The following is a 19,441-nucleotide window of genomic DNA, read 5'->3' as shown; positions in this document are numbered from 1 at the left end:
TACCTCCTTTGTTTGCGAACACTGCGCTAGCACCGGCTTAGGAGATAGATAACATGAATCATCTGATTCATTATTACACACAATATAAGCACCGCGCTTCCGATTAATATTTTTAAAGCTGTTGTTTAGTAGATGAGTATTAAAACTTTCACTGGCCGATAGACTTTTGATGCATTCCTCTCTTACTTTAGACAGCTGATCATTCGTTACATACGTATTCTTTATATTTATTATATCATTTTGGATTATTAGAATATCCTTTAACAGCCTACTTACGTCTACGTGGTCGAACGTAATTGGTGGCAGTTTATTCAAATTCCGTGCAACAAAAATAGGTAGCTTCTCTGGTTCAACAATCTTGAATATTTCAATCATATCATAAAGATCCTTATCGTTTTTTCCATCCTTGTTTTTGCGCTTGATATTGCGTTTATCCGTACATTTAAACAAAATCTCCTTAGCAATTTCGATATCTTCCTTCGTAAAGGCTGTAGCACATATTCTCGCTAGACTTTCACTGTCCATCACCTCATGCTTATTTTGCACAAAAGTTAATAATTCATTGATAACTAACTTATTTACTAACTCGGAACCATTATTAACTGAGGTCAACGACATCGCGCGCCGATTAGTCCGAACGAGACGAACACCCGAGACAGACTGCAATTCAATAATACAGCACTTTTCTTATCTTCTATTTTATTTTTTCTTTAGGAACTTTGAAACATTGCACTTTGAAGTGATCGCACATTTGCCGGACCTGCATTGGAACAAATGAAAATTTTAATATTAAAGTTATCTCAATATTTATTGACTCTTCCGTATATTTAATTAAGTATGGTTTATCAAGAAACAGGTATCACTTGAAAATCACAATTAAAACAAAACATATTTTTCCGTCGGACTGGGAACATGAGTACAAAATACCAAGAAACCATAATTACCTACATGATCCAGCATCGATATAATACAATGTAGAGGCTAGAGATTAAACCCTAGGAATATATTATTCTAGTAATTCATTAATTACTAATGATTAAAGTCCTCTATTTAATTAAATTATGAACAGCAAAACATTTCTCCGAAGGCACATTGATTCAATCCAACCTCTTATACATAACGTCGTGAAACTTTACGATTTGACAAGAGAAATGATGTTTAGACTACATTTATCAGACTGATATTTGATAGTCGTCTTTTGTTACATTTATATCGCATGGCCTCAGTGTAAAGATAAATAAATTATGGCCTTTAATACCTGGGAGGGATATGATAGCTCATTATTTTTTTATACGACGAAATTATGATGAAACCTGACATAAAACATTGGAAGTGTATTAAATTTTACAATGTTTTGTGAATTTAATTTTTATTTTACACTAAAGGTGAAGCAAGTATGGTATTTACTATTTAGTAGGTACTATAGGTATGTTGAAAAAATATTTTGTCGCTAGACATTATTCATAATGACTTTTTAATTAAATCATCGCTACATATGAATTTTGACAGTATGCTGGTCTTTAATTCGTAATTTACTTCAATGGGTAACCATCCTAACTTGGTAATGTTCAAAAATTCATAGTAAAACAGTTAGCAATTTTTTTAATGAAATTAGGTAGGTACCTAGGTACCGCTTAAAATTTATCTCATTACCACCTAAGGAGTAATTATATGTTGTTGTTAGTATAAGTTTTTAACGTCACTTACCACACACACTCCATAATGTATATGGGCACAAATCGCAAATACAGCCAACAAGTATAAAATGCCCAGTTCGTATTGGGGCAGATATTTCGCTGCCCCCACTCCGAACACGAGGGGCACGTTTATCCAGCAGATAGTGTCACATTTCTGTTCGCTCATCTCTGCTACTATCAGACGACTCTAAAATTAAAATATGTATTAAATATTAGTACCTTATCGTTTTTATGGGAAGGGCTTGTTATCTTGTTCTTAAGGAAAATGACTATAATCAAAATTGATATTTTAAGACATTATAAGCACCGTTAAGAAAAATAATCATTCAATAGAAATTGTACCTAGGTACATATTATTCTGTGTTGTCGATTGAAATATCAAAATGATATTTTGGCGTTCAGTATCAGTTCCCTTTAGGTCTATCCGCTTGAAAATGTTTAAAAACGACGAAATACATATCGACAAATGCCTGAAAGCTTAGATTAATGCATCAATCATTTTACGGAATCATGAAGATGAAATCTAAAATTTGTGAAAATTAAAAGATGTTGATGCAGAACTTCACGCCAAATATCTATTTCTGCACATTATTTTAACCTGTCTTGTAATTCAAAAAGATGTATTTGTTTTTTTTACGAATATTATCATACGTACTTACATTTTATCAATTGTTTAACTAAATTCAACAATAAATAAAACAATATATTACCGCAATATTACTAAAAAGTGTGCCAAACAGCAGGAGGAATGCTCTCAAATCTCGCTCGATAATTCCCTGTGACGTCACAGCCCATGACGTCATCGTTCCCATCATTATTAGTATTGGCCATATTGGTCTAAGTGCATCCAGTAATGAGTACATTTTGCCTGTACGATTCTTGTATGACCTATAAAAATCAAGTTATTTACTCCGAATGTAATAATAAATTAATTCACGAACATTTTAGTTTTGACTGCATTTGCATTATAGCTACAACTTAGAATCGAAGGCTACCTTATATTGATTTTATATTAAAAATTAAAAATAGCTCTACCAATGAGAAGTTTTATTTGAATTTGAATTAAAATAGCGACTCAAAAATCAAAATGGCTCTTGAGTCTGTAGACTTTGAATGGATTTATATTTTATACTAGCGGTCCGCCCCCAAGCGCGGATCCAGGGGGGGGGTCACGGGGTCATGACCCCCCCCTGGGCTAGGTCCACGACCTAAGTGGACCACTAATTTAATATTAACTTTTTTAAATTAACAAATTAATACTGTTCAATATGATGTTTTTATTGAATTTTGAGACATAAAAGTAATATAGAACAATGAAATCAATTACAAACGGTAACGGAAGAGAATATAACAAAAATTATAGAAAAAGTTTATTAGGTCCGACCAGCCCCCCTAGTCAAGTGGCTTTCTGTTAGCGTAGCGTTCAATAGAATAGACTACGAATGTATGAGATTGACGTAGGCTGTAGATACAACGTATCTACAGCTTACGTCAATCTCATACATTCGTAGTCTATTCTGTATCTACAGCCTACGTCAATCTCATACATTCGTTGTCTATTCTATTGAACGCTCGTAGGCTGTAGATACAACGTATCTACAGCTTACGTCAATCTCATACATTCGTAGTCTATTCTATTGAACGCTACGCTAACAGAAAGCCACTTGACTAGGGGGGCTGTGGTCGTAATTTAAGGACAAATAACAGGTTTTTCGATTAAAAAAAAAAAATAAAAAAAGTGTAATGGTAAAGTTGTATATTGTAATTAATTTTTTTTCTACAACTTTTGCTGTTACACTTTTCACACAAAACCTCAAATATCGAAATATCCCAGTTCGTGGATAAGACATAAAATAGCAAATTTTTTTTTCAAACGAACAACAGAAAATATGTACAGTCAAATTACAACCAAAAATCGGCCAAGTGCGCGTCGGACTCACGCACCGAGGACTCCGAGCAAACATATTTTTTCATTATGTTGTATCTTACAATTTTGTTTAAAGGATTTTTTTCTTTATCTGTGCTTGTAAGTGCTTAAGTCGTTGCTTTTAACCAAATTTCAAAACTGTGTTCACGGGAAGTACCTTGTAGGTTTTGATTGATGATTCCCTTGCAAGTAGTTGCGAATTACAGAATATGCGGCTCTAATTGCTTATTCTTCAGATTGCGTTGACATAGAATTTGAATTAGATAACAGATTTAAGTTATTAAAGACCTGAGTTCTGATGTGAATATCAATTAAATACATGTAGACGTTCATGAGTAAAGGGATTGTAAGTTTAAAATTATTTAAAAAATATTTTTATTTAATTTAATTAAATATGTAATTAGGGTTTTCGCAGTTATTACTACATCTGTGCTATAGCACGATACTTTTTACTCAATTTCAAGACTGTGTTTACGGGACAGGGTGCTCCCTGCAGGTATTGATTCCCTTGCTAATGTCGAAATCCTACGGTCTACGGTCCCTTGATGCTGTGAAAAAATTCAAACGTTTTAGCCAACGCAATCAAAAGATGCAGATGTAATTGTTGAAAATTTTCGATACTCCCTAAGAAATCAAAACCTACAGGGTAGTTCCCGAGTGATTTAGTCCATCGTCCGGAGAGATGTGGTGGCGTGAGACGTGTTCCGCTCACGCCGCCCCATGAGGTTAGAGCTGGTTGGCTCACAATTTGTTTTGGCCCGGCGACGGGCAGCCGCTGACGGGGTCACGGAAGAATTCTACCATACCCGTGGCCCCGTCGTTGATGCGGCTTGACGGAACACAGTGGGGTTTTGGTCGGTAGGAATCCGACATAACCCACGGCCCCTTCCCCCGCGGAGGCCGCGGGTATCTATGCAAGATTTCCCCACTTAAAAAAAAAAAAAAAAAAAAAAAAGGGTAGTTCCCGAGTACACAGAGTCATGAAATTTAGTACAATCAAACGTCTTATAATGCGACTAGCTTACCTCCCGCGGCTTCGCCCGCTTTCTAAAACCTTATAAATTATATACTATCTTTAAAAAAACTGCATCGAAATTCGTTGCGTAGTTTTAAAGATTTAATCAGACATAGGGACATAGGCACAGAGACAATGACTTTGTTTACTAATTGCGAAAAGCATAAATTTTTCCTTAGATTATAATATAAAAAATATTAAAAAAAATTTTTAACTGACAACCCTGTTACTCATGAACGCTGACATGTATTAACTTGATATTCATACCAAAAACTCAAATCTAAAATACCTTTACGCTATAATAAAATCAAACTTATAAGCCAACGCAATCAAAAGATACAGCCATTTATGCCGTAAATTATCGCAAATTTCGACATTATCGCAAGGGAATCAAAATCTATAGGTATTGTACTACTTCCTGTGAACACAGAGTTCTGAAATTTGGTTAAAAGCAATGTTAGCACAGATGGAGGAAAAATTGCTAAAATATAGTTACATGCTTATCAACATTCGCAAGTGTTGCCAGGAATCAAAACCTACAGGGTACTTCCCGTGAACACAGAATCTTGATATTTAATCTTTATTTAATAGAAACTTACGTCTTATAGCACATATAAAGGAAAAATCGCAAAAAGCATAAATTTAACATTAAAATATATAAAAATGTTTGTACGGAACTCTTGGTTCGCCAATCCGACTCGCACTTGACCATTTTTTTTTAAATCTACGTATCAATTAAATAACCAAAATATAGCTTTTGAAAATTGACCACGTCTATGTGACCCCCCCCCTGGCACTAAAGCTGGATCCGCCCTTGTCCGCCCCGGCTTCGCCCGTGGTACATATTTACGTTTTCTCTACGTAAAAACCATCTTCGTACTTCATGGAATATAATAAAAAAAGAATTATCGAAATCGGTTCAGCCGTTCTCGAGTTATGCGTTTACCAATACATTTTGCGATTCATTTTTATATATATAAGATTAGCAATAGCAACTACATACATATTAGCAACACAGATATTGTAAACATTATTAACTCTTAAGTTAAATTATAAGTTATCTTTCTTGTCTTTTGCTAAAAATATAGCAAAAGATCGCAACATTGAATTTCAGCGGCATCATAAATTGTTTAATTCAACCTTTTTATAAAATTATAAAGCTTGTGTCTTTGCAAACACGTGACATATTTTTTCTCCTTTAAAAATAATTATTATTCGATAGTTTATTATTAAGAACCAATTAAATACAATATTTTATTACTAATTAAATTATGTTTATTATCAATCAATAGAAGCAGGTGTTCATTTTACATATTAATATGTGAATCATAAGTTGAACTTGTTTTGAGATGAAAAATAAAATATGATTAATAGTGTTTTAATTTGAGTTTTAAATATAGGCATTGCGTATAGCCCGTTCAATTTTGACATAAAAATAAAAATAGTGGTCAAATAACAAAAATTCCCTGTGAGCCAAATTTTGGTAGAGAATGTTCGTGTGCTAAAAAAGTCATACGGGGTTAAAGGTCAAAAGTTTTAAAGTTTTTTTGGATTTTTCTAGAAGACGGAAAATATAAAAAAGACCATCCAACCAGTTATCTACAAATTCTCTACAAAAATAGTCTATGTAATTTCTTTCCTAAGTTACCACTCCTGAGATATCGCGATTTTAAGATTCAAATTATACTTAGAGACGGCCAATTTAACCACCTATTAAAAAATCAACTTACAAAATAACATTATACACAGCGATAGGCAGCGTGGTGAAGAGCCCAGTGGCGTGGATGGCCACCTCCAGCGCTTGGACGAAGGTCATACCCAGTATGTGCGTTTTGTACACCTGGGGACCGTGGAAACCAGCTACTAGGAACATTACGCTGGACACCTGGGTAATAATAGAATGCTTTTTTTTAATATGACGTATTTTTTTACGTGTCTGTAACTCTAGGTACCAATGAGAAGTTTTATTTGAATTTGAATTCGAATCTACACTGTTTCTTATATTATAGCTGAAGAGTTTCCAACCGAAGTATCCGATTTAAGAATAGGATCGGAGCAATGACGGTGAAACCGTGGGCTACAACTAGGATAGTAAAAATATAGATTTTACATTTGGGGCATTTCACGCGAAGCGGACACAGATTTTTGGGTCAGGTTTCCGATTTCGGTTATATTTTAGCTTAGATTACAAAATAAAATACAGATGGAGCATGTCAATCATTCATCGACCTTGTCAAAGAAAATACGAAATCAAAAACGAATACGTTCCTCCGCTAGTGCTATAGCGATTCTAGTGTCATGCAATACGTCAAAAGGGGTTTGATATTTTAGTAAAAAAATGCTGTCTTGTGATATTAAAACGCTGTAAAACTTGTTCCCGAAAACAAACAAAAAGATAAAACATCGTTTTACAGATTTTCTGTAGATTATTTGGCTTATTTAATTTTGTATACAAATAATAATTTTACAAATACGAAGGAATTCAAAACTTCAACGTATGCTGCCAGTATTTTGAAAATGAATTTGCCATTTTTAGGGGTAAAATGGTTAAAAGATATTCGGGGTAGTGCTGTTGGATTTTTCGATCGTGAATGTGATTATTTGTATAGTGCAATAAAAGTTCATGGTCATTATTAGATTATTTTAAAAAGCATTATACATTTTTTTGTTACTTTTATAAAAAGCGTCGTTTTCGCTTGCGATTTAATTCATGTGGACACATGATGGCAGTGGCGTGCATTCCATAAAGACATAAAGACACTGCCTACCCTACCATTTACCAAACTCTGATCAATATTTAATATGCATAAATTAAATTCACAGCGTCATTAAATTTTATTAATTGCGCAATGTAGTTATGAAATAAAAATATATTTCAAATGTATTTTAGATCCATCTATCGGTATTTTGGTAGCATTATTATCTAATTTCTATAACACCGGCTCGGCTCAAGTCACTATTCATGCGCTGCACTAGCGCCGCCACAGGACCCAGTACGTCACGGGACGGCAAAGACACAAACTATCCGTGTCTAAGTTTTTATATGTGTGCTCTGCGTGTCTACGCATATTTTATATGTGTGCGTGCCTATAAACACGGCACACTGATGTAATAAAACCACGCACACAAACACACAAGGTAGGCAGTGTCTTTTTACGAAGATATACGAATTAGGTACGAATCGAATTCGGATTTCGGAACTACATCGAAAGTCGAAACTGAAGTTGAATATGCGACCAATTTAAGAAGTGTGATAATGTATACAATTTTGTAGCGGTAAAGACCATCTGCAAATAGTATCATTATTCGTTTGTTTTGTTTTGGAAATAACAAACGTTTACTTTGAGGTTAAATTTGTTTTTTGAGAAAATTAATAATGTTTACTACGACAATTTGCAAGTGAAGTGTTTTGAGAGTAACTAAATAGATTATATGTACTTACTTATATCATCAGTGTTTTTGTAAGATAATAAGGCATACCTAATTTAACGAAAAATTCTTATTTTTGTTTTATGAATAAACTTTTATCAAACAGAGAGTGATAGGAAAAAGGCCGATCTATAAATGGATCTATACCGGAATTTGTAATACACAAAGGTAAAGTTAATCATTAATTACATAATATAGAATACTAGTTAGGATATCATACCTACTTTGACAATTATTTTATAGTTATTATGACCTAGGTATGTTCGTGATATGTTTTCCATTATTTTGCGGAAATACTATGTATCTCCAATCAAATATCAGTACTGCAATATGAAAAATTAGTTTTTATGACTTAATATCATTACAATATTTCTGCCTACCCTGTCCAAAAACTCTGTGCACGCCCCTGCATGATGGATATGATGAAAATAAAATGTCCAGCATTCTCGACTAAAAACTACCGCTATTCGCATTCATATGTTTTGAAAAATAAAAAATTTTTTTAATGTAATTTATTTAATAAATTTAATGTAATTTATTTAATAAATTTAATGTAATTTATTTAATAAAAATTGAATAAAATTATTTTGTCCATGTATAGATAACTTTAGTAGATACTAGCTAGATAGGTGATAAAATAATTTTTACAATATTATAAAATAATATCAAAAACCCGAATTTATATTAAAATAAAAATTAAAACATGACTGCTAATAATTTATGTAGCCTACGTCACTACCACCACAGCTACCTTCATAATTCAGATGATTGCAATGACACCTCACAAGTCACAACTCAAAATCGATCCAACAGTTTATACTGCAGGGTCTGCAGGGCGTGTCAAAGAAATATTATACATACATACCTACACTCGAAAAACATAACCCTCTTTCTTCCGTAGTCGGGCAAAAATTTGGGAAATTTTTCATTATCTGGTAACATAACACGCACACAGAAGCACCGTGTACGTACAGTGCAACGGCGAAATGACAGCACACATAGCTTTATGGAAATGACGATAAATTATTCGGTTTAGTTCGGCAACGCTCCATCTGTCTTTTATTTTGTAATCTAAGTATTTTAGTATGTTACACCTGTATATATCCTCGGTATGTATACGAAATATTTTTGCATTTAGAAGCTTAGTTTTCAAAATACAGGTCTTTGAAGATGTCAGCAAGCGCGAGGCATGCATGACTTTGAATGTAATTATCAGTTAAAGAAAAGGATTTTTTTAATAAATAGATGACTTAATAATAATCCCCATTAAAAAACCGTTTTATTCTCATATTTTTAATTTCGAATTTATTTTTAAATTCCTAAGAAAAATTAAAAAATATTTTTCTTCGTAATTTTTTACGAACTTAGCATATTTTTAAAATTTTTTAAGATCATTAAATAAATGGCTTATATTATGCATATACTTCATGCCAAGTTCTAGAGTGGTCATCGCAGAAGTTTCGAAGCTACGTGTATTATAATTGCGAAGCGCGGCAATATCCCCATATATCTGCATCCTCACTGCAGAACGTCGCGCTAACCAACTAGGGCTAGTATGGGGATATTGCCGCGTTTCGCAATTAAAATACACGTAGCTTCGAAACTTCTGCGATGACCACTCTAGAACTTGGCATGTAGTTTAAGCATAATATAAGCCATTTATTTAATGATCTTAAAAAATTTTAAAAATATGCTAAGTTCGTAAAAAATTACGAAGAAAAATATTTTTTAATTTTTCTTAGGAATTTAAAAATAAATTCGAAATTAAAAATATGAGAATAAAACGGTTTTTTAATGGGGATTATTATTAAGTCATCTATTTATTAAAAAAATCCTTTTCTTTAACTGATAATTACATTCAAAGTCATGCATGCCTCGCGCTTGCTGACATCTTCAAAGACCTGTATTTTGAAAATTAAGCTTCTAAATGCAAAAATATTTCGTATACATACGGAGGATATATACAGGTGTAACACACTAAAATATAACCGAAATCGGTAACCTGACCCAAAAATCTGTGTCCGCTTCGCGTGAAATGCCCCATTTGCCAAATAAGTTCTTTAACATTTTGACCAATTTTGATAATTCTTTCGCTAGCATATAGGACATAGGTAGCTACTTTACGACATATCCTATAGATATTATATGTACCTGCAAACTCTGCTCTATAATTTCTACTATTCTTACTATTGAACTATTAACTATTTATAGACTACAGGCCCATGTTGAAAAAATTATGGGTCATTTGAACCACCAGGTGACCTATCTAGAACGATCACGCCGTCACTTGTAAGCTGTCCACCTGAGTGCAGATGAGAATTCGAAAGTACAGGTAGAGATTTTTTCCCCTTGTCTCCATGATTTTTGTACGGCCGCGGCGTTGCGGAATAATTGATTAAAAGCAGTATTGAAATAGTATGACACAGATTGCGATATCGAATTTAAATAAATTCGATAGATGTAAAGATATATTTGTTCCTATTAAAAACATTGTTTACCAAAACAAAGAACATTTTGGTTGATAATATATAAATTAAGAATTAGTAATATCTTACCCACATGCTAAGGTCATATCCCCAGGGCAAGTACAGGATTCCTGTGTTGTATTTCTCCCAGTGGCTCACGTAGAAATTGAGAACCACACTTGCAACTACTAAGTAACCCCTGACAATAAGATAATGTATATAAAGATAAATATTTTAAGTGTGTGCATATTATCTGTATGTATACCCTGTGCAATAAATTTTTTTTTCAATAATAGGTATGTACCTAGTCTCTAAAATCACATTGAAAGTAGACGCATCGAAAGAAAAGAAAGAATAAGTAAAGAAAGTAAAATATATCGTTAAGAAATTGGTGTTATAATTATTTAATTATCTTGATTTAGTAAAAAAAATAAATTTAAAGCGTGTAATTCATATGGGGAATGATTGTAATTAGCAGCAAAAAGCACGCGAGTAGCACCGCGGGAGATCAGTTAGTAAACACAAATACATATCGAAAGCTTTGGCATCCTACTAATACATATTATAAATGCGAAAGTTTGTGAGTATGTATGTATGTTTATGTAATAGGTAGATATGTGTGTTTGTTACTTTTTCATGCAAATAAGTACTACTAAATCGATTACAATGAAATTTAGCACACATATAGAGGGTAACTAGGATTAACACATAATTAGGATAGGTTTTATCCCGGAATCCCACGGGAACGAGAACTATGCGGGTTTTTTTTGAAAAAGCCGCGGGCGGAAAGCTAGTATTTTATTAAAGTTTTTTACTTAATTTACTTAAATATAAACTTACCTAAACACAGAAAGAGAGTACTCATCCCTCCCATACACAGAGAACAGGCAGAACGGAATGAGAAACACGATATAGGAGTCGATGCCGTGGTCGAACATCTCTCCCAGAGGGCCCGACACACCGAGCCTTCGGGCTTGCTTGCCGTCTATTCCATCTACATAATACAATATAGATTATATTCATGGATACATATAAATTGTATGAATACTGAATATACTTCGCTAGTGTAATAAATTAGGAAGATTGTTCAAGTTATTATATGAATTGGATGTTATAAACAAAATGTAAATACGAGAATTACACGACCAACCGGCTTGTTAATTTAGGTAAATAATATTTTATTAAAGAAAACTGCAGGCTCGTAAAAATAGCATTTATTATTTAATTATATTTTGAGGCTTATGGTTCGTATCACAATATTATGATGGTTTTTATAACGATGCTACACACATCGTTGTTTTAATATTACTTTTAATTGCAAAAGTCCCCCGCGTAAATGTAGAGACTTTATCTCTACGTACATTGATTTAGGGCCGATTTTTCAATGCTTGGATAAAACTTATTCGTCGAATAATGTATAAAACTACCATTTTAAAAACGTATTCTAATTGCCCGTATTTGACAGTTTACGTGACATTTTAATATTATCGTGTAATACTTTATTGGACGGATAAGTTTTATCCAAGCATTGAAAAATCGGCCCAATCTAAAGTGATTAATAATGGATTAAAATTAATTGCAAGTTCGGGCTCTATTATGTGCACTAGTGCCTAAGAATCATGTTTTCATAGTTAAAAACATGTTGAGCTGATGTTTAAATTCCTCGATATAATTTTCCTTTAGTAGTTTATTTTAACACATTTATTCAATTTTAAATACCAGCAAATCTCACCCAAATTATAAGCCAAGAACAACAGAACACCACAGATTGTGAAGATACACTGCGGTATAGGTTTTGCCCCTGGGTCTCCGCCCGACGCCGTGAGATTGTAGTCGTAGTACATTAATAGTATCACATTAACAAGCATGCAGACAAACCCGAGGAATGTGAGTAGGTTTGGAGCTACCCATTTTGGGAATATCTGAAAATATAACGGACAATTATTTTGCGAAATAAAGTAACCTACAGTCTACGGAAACAGCTCTTGATTTTAATGTGAAAGGTATCATAAGATTTTTTATAGAAAAATTTATTAATTAGCCGCGTATTTATGGCGCCAGATAAGGTACAATTGCAAAAGATTTTCACGTAGAGGAACACAAAAACGCAAATTTTTTCTTTCTAAACATTGGTACCTTCACGCTTCATCTAAATTACGTCGAACTGAAAAGCGCTACATTCATTTTTCGCAATTATTTTTTAAAATTATCTTTAAACCTTTCAAATAAGCTATCTCTGGTGGATTTCCTGTAATTCCTCTTTATAATTCTGCAGTAAGTAGCATTTTATTAAGGCGTTAATCTTTTATACCTTTGTGTAAAGAAAAATTGTAAAAAATACCTTTACAGCAGTGTTCCAAGCCGGGTGCATCACATATTTGCTGAGTGGGCTCGTGTCTATCGCACTGTACTGAAAAAATTATGGTCTATGACTATCTACTACATAGTATAAAACAAAGTCGCTTTCTCTGTCCCTTTATTAGGTCTGCCCCGGCTTCGCCCTTGGTACATATTTCGCAATAAAAGGTAGCCTATGTTCTTTCTCAGGGTCTAAAGATTATTATCATGTCTCTCTCCATAATACACGGGTACCACCAGAAGGAAGATACCCGGTCCTTTGGAAGGCTTACGTGGGGACATAGGTCCAATACGCAGAGGCCCTTTAGAGAATTTAATGTGTTGTGCATTATTATTTATCTGTGCCAAATTTCATCAAAATCAGCCCAGTAGTTTATGCGTGAAAACCACACATACATACATAATTACAAAACCTTTCCTCTTTATAATTTTAGTATAGATAAAGGGACAGAGAAAGCGATATGCTTAAATCTTTAAAACTACGCAACGGAAAATTGATGCAGCTTCTTTTGAATAGATAGTAATTCCCGAGGAAGGTTTTTTAGACGGTGTCTCCAGACGGGTCACCATATTATGATGTCTTAAAGTAGTATTATTGAAGTGAAACTTCTTTATCGGGGTTGGAAAAAAATTTTGTGTAACATTTTTTCGTTACGCGTGACATTTTCCGTTACGCGCCATCTTGTTTTTATCCCTACCACGCGTGATTGACGTAATTCTGTAAAGTTGCATATAGTAAATTATTTTTTGAAAAATAAGGTCATAAAGAAGTTTGACTTCTTACGTGTGTACACGCACACATTTTTTTCCAGTGTGAGAAAGTGATAGAGCTAGACGCTCTATATTCTACTACACTCTGTAATTTTTCCATACTGGAATATTGATACTGATTTAAAACAGCATAACCAAGGTAACCAGAGCTAGCTTCGAAGATACTAATTCTGGTTGATATTCGCTTAAATGCTTAATGGCAGTGCAAGCTATAAAAAATTTTTGCCCAAAAAATATCAATTGCCAAATCAATTTATTTGTTCAAACTTCTAAAAACAAACAATTTATTATACTTGAAGTTTTTGTTAGCAATCAAGGAAGTACCTTGTAAAGTTATTTAAAGATCATTTGTCATAATGGTTCAAAGTAATAGTACTTATAGAAAAAAATGTTTGAATATAATCAAACTTTTTTTTAAATAATAGAGCGGGTAACGGAGCAGGTGGGTCACCTAGTGAGGTGATCACCACCGCCCATGAGCAGTCACAAAGTTACCTTTGTGAGGCTGTTACCGACTTTCGAAGGTGGGTGTAGACTGTAGGCTCTCTTTTTTTCCTAAGAACAATGATTTTCATTCAACATATTTGATAATCTATATTCTATACACTGAATTGATAGTATTTTAATCTCACTGAATCATACCGCCATTATCAATTCACTGAACCATATCAATCTTTTTCGCTAAAAACGATAGAAGATAATTATACAAACGATAGAGATAGAAGATAGTTTTCTTTAAAATAAGGAAGTCAAACGAAGAGCCCTTTAATTTTTTATTCCTGTATGTAAAATATAAAGTTCTAGAGGGTTTTCATACATAACTGTAATGAAGCAAAAAAATACCGGTCGAATTGAGAAGCTCCTTTTTTTAAGTCGGATAAAAATAAACCTTTCAGTATGTAGTAACTAGTTAAATATATTTCTGACTGTATAATACATCTATTATTGATTACCATGAAATATAATCAATGATTATAATTGTAATACATTTTTTTTATAAATACACTAGCTTTCCGCCCGCGGCGTCGCCCGCTTTGTCTAAAACATAATAAATTATATACTAAAACCTTCCTCTTGAATCACTCTATCTATTTAAAAAAACCGCATCAAAATCCGTTGCGTAGTTTTAAAGATTTAAGCATAGGTACATAGGGACATAGGGACAGAGATAGCGACTTTGTTTTATACCTACTATGTAGTGATGCGTACAAATACATATAAAATACTGTACCTATACATAATTATTTCTACATGAATGAAGAAGTAATTTACTTATCTATTACTTTACAATTCAATACATTTTAATGATATCTCTACAAAATTAATATCATATATATAACTTACCTTATAATTTTTAAAACCTTTCAAGTGTTTTTCACTTAAATACTTATAATCAAACATTATAAACACAAAATTAACTACAAGATTGAGAAAATGTAGTTTTTCATATTATATATATTACATATTCGTTTGAGTGTTCACGGCCAACTGATAATAATTGTCAGTGATAAGCAATCAATGAGTGATAAGAAGATATTAAATAACTATGTAGGTGGGAGCCGGGAGGTATTGATAGCGATTTTTGAGTATTTGCTGGGATTATCTTTCTTCAGTTGAGAATTTGGAAGTCCTAATACCTATCTATAAATTGCATTTATTGTCATAAAAAGCTACCTGAGTAAAAAGAGAACGGTGGTACAATAAAAAAAAGCTTTCGTGAAAATTATTACATTTCACATTATTGTGTGTTGAATCTATATTTTCCTCCATAAAACGTTGGAATTAAAAAATCTGTTTCCCAAGTAAAACGCACAGAGCAACGTTGTCACAGAGGCGTTAATTGAGTGCAGTGGTGCAGTGTGCAATTAAATATTAATTGTGTCCCGCCCGTGACAAATGCGAGCCCGGACAGCTGTTAATTTGACGTACTGTGTGCCACAGAGTACGGTAATATAGAGGCTATAGATAAATATAATTTATAGTAATTAACTGATAATTAAAAACAATGTACCTGAAGAAATAAATTGGTATTTGATTGTATTTCAAATTGCATGTGATATTGATAAATAAGAAAAAATAAGTCTATGGATGAAATATATCTAATTTACAGGAAAATGTAGAGCTGTTGAAAGAAAGAGGATTGAAGTATGATTGATGATATGATTCGAATAAAAACTGTAGAATTAAATATGGATATAAAAAACACAATGTATTTATTTTCAGTGCTGTAATAGATAATTATTATGTAAGTGTCTTATATGTTGATTAACAATATTTAAGAATTAATGTACTATATATTTAACATGCCCTAGTCTAATGAGATCTTTTTCCTCAGAAATTAAACTGCCTGTTAAACTGAATCTGATCACAGATATATTTGATTTCGTCTATAAAAAACGTTTCATGATTTGGCAGCGTTACGAACACTCTGTATTTAACTACTCTGTGCCAGTGATCTACATTAATGCTCAATTGAACTGCCTGTTTGCAATTTGCATGAGGTAAAATACATAATATATTGGACTATATATTAATACATATTCGGTTACAACTGCGTATCCTAATATCTGAGTTTTCATCACTAGTAATTATTATCATATCTATAAATAAAAAATTATCATGTCACTGTGTTTGTAATAAATTCCTTGGAAACGGCTTGACTGGTTTTTATAAATTTTCATTGTTTAATCGTCAGGTCTAAGAATAGGTTGTAAAATATATTAAATGAACAATTAAAGATTTTGCATACCTAAATTTGAATTTGACTGAAACATAATTTGAGATTAAATAAATAAATACCTATTATAAATACCTATGCATGCATAGGGCATGAAGTATGAGGTTACGAAATCTTATTTTTAAATTTGTTAGCCTCCTACTTCCTTGTATGTATAATAAAACATAGTGTATTTTGTATTATTTGAAAAATTTTGTTTAATTTGGACTGGGAAAATGCTCTTCGAGAATTTGCATAGATTTGCATGGATGTATAAAATAACAAAACACAAAAGAGGTTTGGAAAGCTTTTATTTTTCAAAAATAATACCAGGCAAACATAACTTAAATCATCCAAAAAGTTTCGATAAACAAACAACCGAATATCCTATATCAAAACATCAGTTGCAATTAGAGCAATTAAAACGCAGGCCATGTAGCGGGCAACCCCACGAAATTAGAGATAATTCCGCAAGGTTGGTACTCTATGGCGTTATCGATGGTTTCAGATGTCAAATTACGCGCGCTCCGTATCGGGTAGCGCCCTCGCGTCGCGCGGCAACGCAGGTATATCGATCCTGCTTGCTAAGATTATTGTAGCCGATGCTTGGAGATATTTTAAACATGGCAACTTTTAGTAGTGAAATTTCCAATTTGGAATTGCTGAACATCAGATGCTTGGAGATATTTTAAACAGGGCAACTTTTGAATTGTTAAAATTCCGAATTAGGAACTGGGGAACAGATATTTTTCGTGATTGTCGTACTTATAAATATATGAAATCATTTATCTATAACATAAGATCGTTTCAGATGTAGGAAATTGATATTAGATTATGGTCATAGTAGCTTCGTTGTGTACATTCAATTCTGAAGCTTTAATTTTATGATTAGTTACCGCATGTAGTCTACGTAAGCTTGTTAATTGCTAGACAGATAGACGCTGTGACTCTGTTGTACATGTATCTTTGGATAGAGTTATTTGCTAGATTGCTTGAAACAAACGAAAAAATATATTTTTGTTTTTTGCACAAAATGCTTTCTAGGGCCTTCGGTATTTCAATAGAAGTTCTAAATACGTATAGGTAGGTACTATATAAATTATGTACATGTTGATTTTTTTAACATTTTAACAAAGTTGATGAAGTTGAGTTGATCTGTGTATAAATTTATAAAGCATTTGAATGCCATAAAACCAAAAATATCAATTTGATCTGTGTATTCAATGTAACTGTGTAATTTTTTTATTTTTCATATTTCTTCAGTTATTTATGGTACGTACCTATTTGTACGAAGTAATTTACTTTCTAGACTCATAAAATAAGACATTAATCATGACAAATTAGGTCTAGATCCAGACTGGTCCTACGCGGGAGTACCAGGAGAGCAGACAGAAGGAAGTGTCAATAGGTGTGAGACTGCGACCATCCGGCCAGACTTGCTAATGGTAGGTGCGTGGTGTAAGTTAGAAGAGATCGCGAGTTTTAGTTGCGATTATGTATTAACTATTAATATGAATTAAGTTGAAAATATAAGTATTACTTTCAATTCTGTGTAAAGCAACAATAATAACGTTTTCATCATGTATTATGTTTTTATATATTTGGATGCATGTATACAATCAATTTTATTAGTGTTACCCAAAAGAAATACGCAGTGAAGACCAAAAAAAAATTTTTATGTTGTCATGGGAAACTCAACACTAAGCAGTAAGCATGCTTTTGTGCTAGAAATATGACTGCACTTTTTGTAATATAAAGCCTTTATATCATCATCTTTTCATTTAGTGTATTTTGTTTATTGTAACATCAGGCTATGAGGTGTATGATCATTGATCACAAACGCACAGTCAAATGTAATTATTTCTGTAATTCTTTCAAAAAAGGCGTGTGTAGCACACGTGTCAGAAGTGAAACTTCTTTGGCAATATTCAAATATATCAAAATCGTCGCCTTACTCCATGACGTGACGGTTTTGCCATGAAACCTTGTAATTTTACTCTCAACGCGCCTAAAGAAGTTTCACTTCAAAAATCGCTCCCGCGTCCTCTCATGGCTTGTTCACGAAATTTAGTTAAAATTAATCGTTCAGATGATGAGCTGGCTAGACGCGGCCACAGACGGTCACGCGCAATGCAAATGGATACGGCCTTACTTGTTTTAATTTAAACTAATGTGTCCAACATTATCAAAGACATCCCTAATATAATAAATGATGTTCGTTTGTAAAGTAAGGTATGTGAATTTTAACTTCTTCAAAATATAATTTAAATGTCTTTCCTTACGTAACGTAAAGGACCAATTACATACAATCTGAATTAAATATATACCTAGAACATGCATGTATATGTGTGTAGTAATTCTTATTCTATTCATTGCATGTATCCTGAATCATCATAATATTAATCATTTTATTATCGTTGCATGTGACAGTGTATAAATTATTTTTACGTCTATAAACGATACTCTGGTAGAGTTCATGAGTAGTTTCGACCAATGAACTCAGGACCAAAACATTATTACGCTTAAAATGTATTTGTACGTATATCATTAAAACTAGCCAAAGTGCGAGTTAGTATACCTTCAAAATATATTTTTTACATTGTTTTTAAACACCTACTCATCAATATGTGATATGAAAATAATCTTCTAAAATCTATTCTAAATTAACTATATACTTATTATTATTGGAGAAGATTTAGCAGTTTTTAATTTCAAAAGTTTTTTTCGGAGTACCAGATTATTTCAGAATTTGTGTCAAACCCAAGTAATTAAGGTAGCTACATCTAATATTGAAATTTAATACACATAATATGTAAAAGGTTAACTCCTTACTACGCATTTAATCACAATAACTACATTGTTATCGACCGTTCAAGGTTATACGATGCAATAAGTGCGTTGTGTTGTCTAGCGCTTAAAATATCAGCTATTGACTTGTAAGCAGTACTGCGAATCTATAGGGCTGGCACTGTTTAGTTTTAGCGGTCTCAATTATTATTAGCAGGGGCGTAAAAGAATAGATATAATTTAAATTTTGATCTGTAAATACATTGGAAGACACTA

General features: G+C 32.7%; 1 protein-coding gene across 1 annotated transcript; it reads right to left on the bottom strand.

The window, feature by feature from the left end:
- Nucleotides 1–674: 674 nt before the first annotated feature.
- Nucleotides 675–15,092, bottom strand: LOC149477469 (ethanolaminephosphotransferase 1-like). The gene is made up of 9 exons (XM_089710968.1): nt 15,007–15,092; nt 12,875–12,943; nt 12,266–12,455; nt 11,374–11,527; nt 10,624–10,732; nt 6,370–6,524; nt 2,408–2,585; nt 1,708–1,884; nt 675–760 (listed from the first exon to the last, which is right to left on the bottom strand). The coding sequence occupies exons 1-9, from the start codon at nt 15,061–15,063 to the stop codon at nt 695–697; spliced, it is 1,155 nt and encodes a 384-aa protein (XP_089567094.1). The 5' UTR covers nt 15,064–15,092; the 3' UTR covers nt 675–694.
- Between the last annotated feature and the right edge of the window lie 4,349 nt (nt 15,093–19,441).

Source organism: Colias philodice, chromosome 25, assembly GCF_061535455.1.
Source record: "Colias philodice isolate Cphi_HAF_F1 chromosome 25, ilColPhil1 Martin Lab GWU primary, whole genome shotgun sequence".
In the NCBI taxonomy this organism is placed as follows: domain Eukaryota; kingdom Metazoa; phylum Arthropoda; class Insecta; order Lepidoptera; family Pieridae; genus Colias; species Colias philodice.
Note: the sequence above shows the minus strand (reverse complement) of the source record. Positions and strands in the feature narration are given on the sequence as shown.

Excerpts from the sequence above, each read along its gene's own strand:
- LOC149477469 (XM_089710968.1), bottom strand. The coding sequence starts at position 15,063 with ATGTTTGATTATAAGTATTTAAGTGAAAAACACTTGAAAGGTTTTAAA. Across the intron at positions 11,528-12,265 it reads GTTCTTGGCTTATAATTTGG|ATGGAATAGACGGCAAGCAA; the intron begins GTGAGATTTGCT and ends TGTATTATGTAG. Across the intron at positions 6,525-10,623 it reads GATATGACCTTAGCATGTGG|GTGTCCAGCGTAATGTTCCT; the intron begins GTAAGATATTAC and ends ATTATTACCCAG.